General features: G+C 41.7%; 1 protein-coding gene across 1 annotated transcript in view; it reads left to right on the forward strand.

The window, feature by feature from the left end:
* The window catches only part of LOC115841358 (tubulin alpha-1A chain), a 4,262-nt gene extending 963 nt beyond the window's left edge, over positions 1-3,299 (forward strand). The window contains exons 2-4 of the mRNA XM_030835184.2: positions 1,233-1,455; positions 1,598-1,746; positions 2,107-3,299. Of these exons, the coding sequence (XP_030691044.1) occupies positions 1,233-1,455; positions 1,598-1,746; positions 2,107-3,087 (1,353 nt within the window). The 3' untranslated portion in view covers positions 3,088-3,299. The remainder of the gene's footprint in view (positions 1-1,232; positions 1,456-1,597; positions 1,747-2,106) is intronic.
* The last annotated feature ends 7,860 nt before the right edge of the window (positions 3,300-11,159 follow it).

An 11,159-nucleotide genomic window follows, 5' to 3' on the forward strand; every position in this document is an offset into this window, starting at 1 on the left:
GACAAGCCCTTTAATGTCTGGTGTGGGGCCGCCCAGCCCTGACTGACTCGTGTGTGTCCGTCTTGGCCGCACGTTCAGCGAGAGAGAAAGCCGATTTTGTGAGCCAGGGTGCTGTATTGCGGAGGACCCAGGGAAACGCCCTTCCCTCCGCCCTCCCCGCCCCCATTTGTCAGTGAATAGACAACGGATAGACAAAAGAAGCTGTAGCCATAGAAGCCATTGAGAAGACACTCTCTGTTGAATGTAATGAGTATGAATGTTCTGTATTCTGTGACGGTTACAGAATCTCAGAATGAAAATACTATTTTGTTGTTTTAAATAATATTTCATTATCCTTTCACTGGGCTTTTTTTCCTTGTTTGGTAGCTTCTCATGTGCTATTTATTTGTAATTTAGGAACCGTTGTTTTAAAGATACTAATAATTTTTTCAGTTTTTTTGCAGTGGAGAAGATTCTGGGAAAACTTTTTTTTTTTTTTTTAAGAAATGAAAATGCTGCAGACAAAGAAGACATACTCTTGTGCAGCTGTCTTTTGTTCTAGTGCATCTTAATTAATTCATTTCAATGTAGGCATATGGTCCCAGGCTGGGTCAGAGGAGGAAAACTGGCAGAATAGCACAATGAGATCATGTAGGCACAGTTGCTGGAAATAGAGCTTGCTCTGTTAAATAATGTAGCAGACAGTACAGGCTGGCACCAGGCACAGCAAATGCAGCAATGCAGCAATGCAGAAGGCATTCCTTGTTTAGCTTCTAATCCGCTAGTACTGATGGATTCTGCAGAAAGACTGCAAAAGGGTGTGGCTTCCAGCCTCAGCTGCAGTACAGATGTCCATGTTGGAATACCAAGTCCTATTTAGCAGAAATGCTCATCTTTATTTAAAGGGAAAGGAGGCAGTAATATTGATGACAGTTAATTACTGATTGAATTTACTTCATTTTACAAATTCTGTGCTTTGAATATTTTTAAATATGAGAAATCTTCTATTCAAGCATGGCTTTTGGAACAATGGGCTTGCACCATGTGCTAAACAGTGCAACATTATTATTCAGATCACACGCATCTGCAGCATTTACAGCAGGTGGTTTTCCTTAACTGTTTCTATTGTGTTATGAATATGACCTCAAATAAATTTGAAGAATACTTCTATATTTCTTAGTTTTAGAAATTTACTGAAAACTGAAAATGCTAATATAACTAACTTTACAGTTTTTCTCTGTTCCTTCCCACAGCGTGAGTGCATCTCCATCCACGTTGGCCAGGCTGGCGTCCAGATCGGCAATGCCTGCTGGGAGCTCTACTGCCTGGAACACGGCATCCAGCCTGATGGCCAAATGCCAAGTGACAAGACTATTGGGGGAGGAGATGACTCCTTCAACACCTTCTTCAGTGAGACAGGCGCTGGCAAACATGTGCCCAGGGCAGTGTTTGTAGACCTGGAACCCACGGTCATTGGTGAGTTGACCTCAGTAACCCCAATGAGATCCTGGGGGTCTGGGACAGAAGGTGTGTCCTGGGGGCTCCACTGATGCCCTGGGGTCGAGCAGACTTGTGCAGGTTGTTAATGATGGGTGGCTGCTTCGTTTTCCTTTTCCAGATGAAGTTCGCACTGGCACCTACCGCCAGCTCTTCCACCCCGAGCAGCTCATCACAGGCAAGGAAGATGCTGCCAATAACTATGCCCGAGGTCACTACACCATTGGCAAGGAGATCATTGACCTCGTCTTGGACCGAATTCGGAAACTGGTATGTTTATTCTCAAGAATAAAGTAAATTAATGAACCTAAGGGAGATATTTGGAATATGCTCTTTTTTTCACACAGAATTGAAATGTAATAGTAAGGTTAATTATTCCTTTAAAGATTTTTTAAAGTTCAATTAAAATATGAACTATTGATGTCATTTTATAAATATTAATGGAGATATTTTTAATAAAGTAATGCTGAGTAATTTAAGGAAGGTCTACATTTTTTAAAAAGTGTTTCTTGTCAGAATACAACCTAAGTCTTTGGAGTTAATATGAAAAGTGAAAATACTTATTATGTTTACTGTGAGGGTATCACAAAGAGCAATAACTATGTTTTTTCTATTCTTCTTTTGTAACAGGCTGACCAGTGCACAGGTCTTCAGGGCTTCTTGGTTTTCCACAGCTTTGGCGGGGGAACTGGTTCCGGGTTCACCTCCCTGCTGATGGAACGTCTCTCTGTCGATTATGGCAAGAAGTCCAAGCTGGAGTTCTCCATTTACCCAGCCCCTCAGGTTTCCACAGCTGTAGTTGAGCCCTACAACTCCATTCTCACCACCCACACCACCCTGGAGCACTCTGATTGTGCTTTCATGGTAGACAATGAGGCCATCTATGACATCTGTCGTAGAAACCTCGATATTGAGCGCCCAACATATACTAACCTGAATAGGTTGATAGGTCAAATTGTGTCCTCCATCACCGCTTCCCTGCGATTTGATGGAGCCCTGAACGTTGATCTGACAGAATTCCAGACCAACCTGGTGCCCTATCCTCGCATCCACTTCCCTCTGGCCACATATGCCCCTGTCATCTCTGCTGAGAAAGCCTACCATGAACAGCTTTCCGTAGCAGAGATCACCAATGCTTGCTTTGAGCCAGCCAACCAGATGGTGAAATGCGACCCTCGCCATGGTAAATACATGGCTTGCTGCCTGTTGTACCGTGGCGATGTGGTTCCCAAAGATGTCAATGCTGCCATTGCCACCATCAAGACCAAGCGTACCATCCAGTTTGTGGACTGGTGCCCCACTGGCTTCAAAGTTGGCATTAATTACCAGCCTCCCACTGTGGTACCTGGTGGAGACCTGGCCAAAGTACAGCGAGCTGTGTGCATGCTGAGCAACACCACAGCCATCGCTGAGGCCTGGGCTCGCCTGGACCACAAGTTTGACCTGATGTATGCCAAGCGTGCCTTTGTTCACTGGTACGTGGGTGAGGGCATGGAGGAAGGAGAGTTTTCTGAGGCCCGTGAGGACATGGCTGCCCTTGAGAAGGATTATGAGGAGGTTGGTGTGGATTCTGTTGAAGGAGAGGGAGAGGAAGAAGGAGAGGAGTACTAAAGTTAAAATGTCACAAAGGTGCTGCTTTTACAGGGAAGCTTATTCTGTTTTAAACATTGAAAAGTTGTGGTCTGATCAGTTAATTTGTATGTAGCAGTGTATACTCTCATGTACAATTACTGACCTATGCTTTAAAACACGACGCTTTGTTATAGATCCAAGCTATCCATTTCTCTGATGGGTTTGAATAAAGTATTCCCTGTCTTAAATGAGCTCAGTCTTGTGCTTTCTATTTGGGTGTCTGAAAATTTTCATCTCTTCAGTAGATTGAGAAGAAAGAATAACTATTGACTGTGGTTTATACATATTCTATGCAATGATTTATTTTTTAAATTGTCTTAGTATATTATAAAACTTATTTATAAAATATAACATGCATATCTAAAGATTACTATTAGATGTAAATCAATCGTACTTCAATTTTAAAAATCGATTAAAAAAAAGGCGGTAGGGCGTCCCTGGTGGCGCAGTGGTTGAGAGTCTGCCTGCCGATGCAGGGGACGCGGGTTCGTGCCCCGGTCCGGGAGGATACCACGTGCCGCAGAGCGGCTGGGCCCGTGGGCCATGGCTGCTGAGCCTGTGCGTCCGAAGCCTGTGCTCTGCAACAGGAGAGGCCACAGCAGTGAGAGGTCCACGTACCACGAAAAAAAAAAAAAAAAAAGGCGGTAAAGATTACCATTAGATAACATCCATGCTACTCTTAAGTTTTGACTCCATTATAATAGTTACTTAAATTGCTAGTACTTTGAGAATTGATATTTGCTAATGCACAACCAAAATCTGGTTGACTGCTGAGTCTCATACAACTAACATAAAATGGTGAATATTCCAAATGCATCATCAGGTCTTATAAGCTTATTTTCATGCCCCTCATCTCCTTGGCAAGCGTCTAGTGCCATCATGCTTCCTCTGCCTTGGGTTCTCAAAAGTAGTCTGTTCTCTCCAAGCAATTTCCTACTATGCTAGACCTAGTTTTTTACTTTCTTCTCTCCAAAGTTATTTTCAGCTGAATATCACACTGGAAAAGCCTGATACACTTATTCACTCTAATGTGTTAGTTATATGTCTGAACTTTAACTCTCCAAGGATATTCTTATTTTAATATGGGCCAATAACTTCAAAGAACAAAACTCTAACAGTGTAATAGTAGGCATCAACAACCAACACAGTGAATGAAACAGTTTTGGACCAAGGGGTTTTGTCAACAATAGAGTTCAGCTGCCAGTCCAAATGACCAAAAGGCTAAGAACCCAAGGACTGCAAGTTGTTTTGTGCCATCACATTACCTTGTTCTGGGATAATATCCAGTGATGATGAAAAGATTTTTTTGGTATTAACTGCCTATTTAATTTTTTTTTCCTTGGCACTGCCAACTAAGGGGTGTAATAGAATTGTAGTGCTGGAATCTGAGTTTAATGTAAATTAATGGAGATAATGAAGAAGAAGAAATAAGCCAAGATCAGCTAATTTGAGGAACTTGCCTGGTGGTGCAGTGGATGAGACTCCAAGCTCCTAATGCAGGAACCTGGGTTTGATCCCTGGTCAGGGAACTAGATTCCCACATGCATGCTGCAACTAAGAGTTCACATGCCACAACTAAGGAGCTGGCGAACCGCAACTAAGGAGCCCACCTGCCGCAACTAAGACCAGGTGCAACCAAATAAATAAATATTTTTTAAAGAAAAAGATCAACTAATTTGAAAGCCAATTCAGAATTGCTCAGTAGTTTTAACTAAAGCTAATGCAAACAGATCTGATGCACAAAAGTAAAAGGTCTTGCTCATTCAGATAAAAAACAATGTGGAGGGACTTCCCTGGTGGTCCAGTGGGTAAGACTCCATGCTTGCACTGCAGAGGGCACGGGTTCAATCCCTGGTTGGGGAACTAAGATTCCACATGCTGCACGGTACGGCCCCCCCCAAAATTTGGCAACTAGATAAAATGTCAGTTTTTTAATGTACATTCCCAGCACACAGCAAAATATAAGGGATACGGTAGATGTACAATGGTTATTGGTTGAATGAGTAAAACGTAGGATAAAAGAAATACAAATATAAAAACCAGAAGTTAAATAAAAGTCCTATGATCCTAATCTCAATTGTAAATATCAGTGTGAATTTGTTATATATTCTCTATTATGAAAGAAAAAAAAAACATTTTATAGTTTTGTCCACTGAAAATGCCTAGAACCAATGTAACAGTAGTATCCCCAGCACTCAGATGGTGGTCACTAAATATCATTTCTCACTGAAAGGAAGCAGGACATTTTAGAGAAATGACTAATTCCAAGCCTGGAGCAGGAAATATACAAGTTCAGCCCAAGTATTTTCTCATTCCAGAAAGCAAGGAGGATATAAAAGACTAAAGTCAAATCAAAGGGACACAGGAGTCAGGTTGAAGGGGCTCTCATTGATGGTACAATATAAGTATTGAAAACAATACTGGCTGCAATATATTGAACCATACAAAATTTGTTAAAATCCATGAGATCATAATGGCTTTGTTTAGTTTAAAAAAGAATGTAGGGCTTCCCTGGTGGTGCAGTGGTTGACAGTCCGCCTGCCGATGCAGAGGACACGGGTTCGTGCCCTGGTCCGGGAAGATCCCACATGCCGCGGAGCGGCTGGGCCCGTGAGCCATGGCCGCTGAGCCTGCGCATCCGGAGCCTGTGCTCCGCAACGGGAGAGACCACAACAGTGAGAGGCCCGCGTACCGCAAAAAAAAAAGAATGTAAAAATTACTAAAAACATTAAATAGAATGACCATATGATCCAGAAATTCCATTTCTGGGTAAATACCCAAAAGAACTGAAAGTAGGGACTCAGATATTTGTACACCTATGCTCATAGCAGCATTATTCACAATAGCCAAAAGGTGGAAGCAACCCTAATGTCCATCAATTGATGAATGAATAAACAAAATGTAATACATACAATGGAATATTATTCAGCCTTAAAGAAGGAAATTTTGACACATGCTATAACATGGATGAACTTTGAGGACTTCATTCATAAGCCAGACACAAAAGGACAAATAGTGTCTCATTCCGCTTATGAGGTAACTAGAATAGTCAAATTCATAGAGACAGAAAATAGAATAGGAGTTCCCAGGGGCTGGGGGGAAGCATATAATGGGAAGTTATTGTTTACTGGATACAGTGTTTCATCTGTTTGGAATGATGAATAGTGGTGATGGTTGCACAGTGATGTGAATGTACTTAATGCTACTGAATTGAACCTAGGGGCAAGACAGGAATAAAGACGCAGAATGTAGAGAATGGACCTGAGGACACGGGGAGGGCGAAGGATTAGTTGGGATGAAGTGAGAGAGTGGCACTGACATATATACGCTACCAAATGTAAAATAGATAGCTAGTGGGAAGCAGCCGCATAGCACAGGGAGATCAGCTCGGTGCTTTGTGACCACCTAGAGGGGTGGGATAGGGAGTGTGGGAGGGAGACACAAGAGGGAGGGGATATGGGGATATATGTATATGTATAGCTGATTCAATTTGTTATACAGCAGAAACTAACACAACAATGTAAAGCAATTATACTCCAATAAAGATGTTAAATAAATAAATAAAATGATGATAATAAAAAATGGGTTAAAATGGAAGCAACAGGGATATATTTTACAGCACAGGGAAATATAGCCATTATTTTGTAATAACTTTTTTAAAAATTATTTATTTATTTTTATTTTTGGCTGCGTTGGGTCTTCACTGCGGTGCGCAGGCTCATTGTGGTGGCTTCTCCTGTTGCCGAGCACGAGCTCTAGGCACACGGGCTTCAGTAGTTGTGGCTCGCGGGCTCTAGAGCACAGGCTCAGTAGCTGTGGCGCACAGGCCTAGCTGCTCCGCGGCATGTTGCATCTTCCCAGACCAGGGCTCGAACCCGTGTTTCCTGCATTGGCAGGTGGATTCTTAACCACTGTGCCACCGGGGAAGCCCTGTAATAACTTTTTAATTTTTATTTTTTAAGTATAATTAATTTACAATATAGTAATAACTTTAAATGAATTATAATCTATAAAAATATTGAATCACTATGTTGTACACCTGAAACTTGTATAATATTGTAAATTCAACTATACTTCAGTTTTTTAAAAAGGTTAAAATGGTAAATTTTATGTTTGCATATCTTACTACAATTAAACAAACAATGGAAGCATAAATCAAAAAAAATTGTTTTTAATTACCTGTAGGTAGGGACTTCCCTGGTGGCACAGTGGTTGAGAGTCCGCCTGCCGATGCAGGGGACACGGGTTCGTGCCCCGGTCCGTGAAAGATCCCACATGCCGCGGAGCAGTTGGGCCCGTGAGCCATGGCCGCTGAGCCTGCGCGTCCGGAGCCTGTGCTCCGCAACGGGAGAGGTCACAACAGTGAGAGGCCCGCATACAGCAAAAAAAAAAAAAAATTACCTGTAGGGGAAGGGAATATGGTCTAACCAGACTTCTTTGGTATTTGTTGTATCATTTGACTGTAGAAACATGTGACTGTATTATGTATCATACAAAAGAATTAAATCACGGTGGAAAAAATATCTAATAATTAAAAGCAAAATGAAACCAGTGAATCTAACCAAATATGAAGTTGGTGGCTTAATTACAAACTGGAAAATTATTTCAAGTGACTTAAAAACATAGTAATTTGGGAATTCCCTGGAGGTTCAGTGGTTGGGACTCTGTGCTTTCACTGCTGAGGGCCCAGGTTCGATCCCCAGTCGGTGACCTGAAATCCCACAAGCTGTGGGAGGTGGGGTGGGGGGGGGCAGCCAAAAAAAAAGAAAGTAATTTGGTTATATATCCACAGTAAGTATATAGCCTAAGGAAGAAAAGAAACTCCAAAAATCCAAGCTGTTTTCAGTAATCATATAGTTATTAATAATACTGATATTGTTATTTTGAAACTATTACATATTAGAATAAATGAAATAATTCATTAATGTTATTAGTAAACAAAAACCTTAAAAGTTATTATAATTATATGATATATGTTCAAGAAAGATAGAGATATGAGGAACAATCCAAATCAAAATTCTAGAGATGAAAAATATATCTGAGGTTTAAAAAAAAAATACTCAATGGGATGAACAGGGGACTTCCTTGGCGGTCCAATGGTTAAGACTCCATGCTTCCACTGCAGGGGGCACAGGTTTGATCCCTGGTCAGGGAGTCGGGGAACTAAGATCCCGCATGCCACACAGTGAGGCAAGAAAAAAAAAGGGATGAACAGTAGATTAGACCACAGAAGAAAAGATTAATGAATTGAAGACATAACAAAAAAAGTATCCAAAATGAAAAAAATGAAACACAGAACAACAAAAACTGAGGAAAAAATGAACAAATATATGGATGCTAAATAGAACGTAAGCAGGAGCACATTGATGATGACACAGCATGTTTTTTTTTTTTTTTTTTTTTTTGCGTACGCGGGCCTCTCACTGCTGTGGCCCCTCCCGTTGCGGAGCACAGGCTCCGGACGCGCAGGCTCAGCGTCCATGGCTCATGGGCCTAGCCGCTCCGCGGCATGTGGGATCCTCCCTGACTGGGGCACGAACCCATGTCCCCTGCATCGGCAGGCGGCCTCTCAACCACTGTGCCACCAGGGAAGCCTGACACAGCATTTTTAAACAGTTTATAAACTTTCAAGAATGAGATTTTAAACTTTTTTTTTTTTTTTTTTTTTTTTTTTGCGGTACGCGGGCCTCTCACTGTTGTGGCCTCTCCCGTTGCGGAGCACAGGCTCCGGACGCGCAGGCTCAGCAGCCATGGCTCACGGGCCCAGCCGCTTTGCGGCATGTGGGATCCTCCCGGACCGGGGCACAAACCCGCGTCCCCTGCATCGGCAGGTGGACTCTCAATCACTGCGCCACCAGGGAAGCCCAGATTTTAAACTTTTGGCTTTTCTCAATTACAAACTACTTTCAACATAAAATACACTGCTACAAATAAATTTAAAATAAATTTTATAAATTTATAAGGAAATATTTTTAGGATTAGAATTTAAATAACTGTAAAACACTTTTTTAATATATCATTTATTTTACTTTATTTTTAAAATTTTAATTTAATTTTATTTTTTGCCACACAGCTTGTGGGATCTTACTTCCCCAACCAGGATTGAACCACCAGGGAATTCCCTGTTTTACTTTATTTTTAATTGTGGTAAAATACACATAGAATAAAATTTACTATCTTAACCATTATTTAAGTTTACAGTTCAGTAGTGTTAAGTGCATTCACATTGTTGTGCGACCAATCTCCTGAATTCTTTTCACCTTGAAAAACTAAAACTCTATACCCATTGAACAATAATTCCCCACTCCACCCTCCCCTACCCTCTGGCAACCACTGTAATAGAGAACAAACCTGACTCCATATTGGATCTGTTTCTTTTACTTTATCCTTTGTATTATATTATTTTTTCTATAAGTTAAGAATGTTGGGCTTCCCTGGTGGCGCAGTGGTTAAGAATCCGCCTGCTAATGCAGGGGACATGGGTTCGATCCCTGGTCTGGGAAGATCCCACATGCCGTGGAGCAACTAAGCCTGTGTGCCACAACTACTGAGCCTGCACTGTAGAGCCCGCAAGCCACAACTACTGAAGCCCGCGTGCCTAGAGCCTGTGCTCTGCAAAAGAGAAGCCACCCAGTGAGAAGCCTGCGCACCACAATGAAGAGTAGACCCCACTCGCCGCAACTAGAGAAAAGCCCATGTGCAGCAACAAAGACCCAACGCAGCCAAAAAAAAAAAAAAAATGTTGCGGGACTTCCCTGGCTGTCCAGTGGTTAGGACTCTGCACTTTCACTGCCAAGGGCATGGGTTCGATCCCTAGTCAGAGATCTAAGATCCCACAAACAAACAAACAAACAAAAAAAAAGAATGTTGCCTATAGCCTGAAATATACAGGATAGCCCATTCTCAATGCTCTTACTTTCAAAGGTATAAATCTTTTCTATTCCTATAGAGATAAAAAGTTTCAGAACAAAATATACAAATAGTTCATACAACTCAATAACAAAAATCAAAAACAATCGAATCAAAAAATGGGCAGAAGACCTAAATAGACATTTCTCCAAAGAAGACATACAGACGGTCAATAGGCACATGAAAAGATGCTCAACATCACTAATTATTAGAGAAATGTAAGTCAAAACTACAATGAGGTACCACCTCACACCAGTCAGAATGGCCACCATTAAAAAGTTTACAAATAAAAAAAAAAAAAAGTTTACAAATAACAAATGCTGGAGAGTGCGTGAAGAAAAGGGAACCCTCCTATGCTGTTGGTGGGAATGTAAATTGGTACAGTCACTATGGAAAACAGTATGGAGGGTCCTTAAAAAACTAAAAAAAGAGGTGCCATACAATCCAGCAATCCCACTCCTGAGCATATATCTGGAGAAAACTCTAATTCAAAAAGACACACACACTGCAATGTTCATAGCCACACTATTTACAATAGCCAAGGCATGGAAGCAAGCTAAATGTCCATTGACAGACGAATGGATAAAGAAGATATGGTGTATATACACACAGTGGAATACTACTCAGCCATAAAAAAAGAATGAAATAGTGTCATTTGCAGCAACATGGATGGACCTAGATATTATCATACTAAGAGATGTTAAGTCAGAAAGAGAAAAACAGGGGAATTCCCTGGCCGTCCATTGGTTAGGACTCTGTGCTTCCACGGCCGAGGGTCCAGGTTTGATCCCTGGTCAGGGAACTAAGATCCCACATGCCACGTGGCATGGCCAAAAATAAAAACAGTTTTAAAAAAAAGCGAAAAAAGGGCTTCCCTGGTGGCGCAGTGGTTGAGAGTCCGCCTGCCGATGCAGGGGACACGGGTTCGTGCCCCGGTCCGGGAAGATCCCACATGCCGTGGAGCGGCTGTACCCATGAGCCATGGCCGCTGAGCCTGCGCGTCTGGAGCCTGTGCTCCGCAACGGTAGAGGCCACAACAGTGAGGCCGCGTACCGCAAAAAAAAAAAAAAAAAAAAAAAGCGAAAAAAAAAATAAAAAAGAGAAACACAAAAACCATGTGATGTCACTTATATGTGGAATCT

This window comes from Globicephala melas, chromosome 10 (genome assembly GCF_963455315.2).
Source record: "Globicephala melas chromosome 10, mGloMel1.2, whole genome shotgun sequence".
Lineage (NCBI taxonomy): Eukaryota > Metazoa > Chordata > Mammalia > Artiodactyla > Delphinidae > Globicephala > Globicephala melas.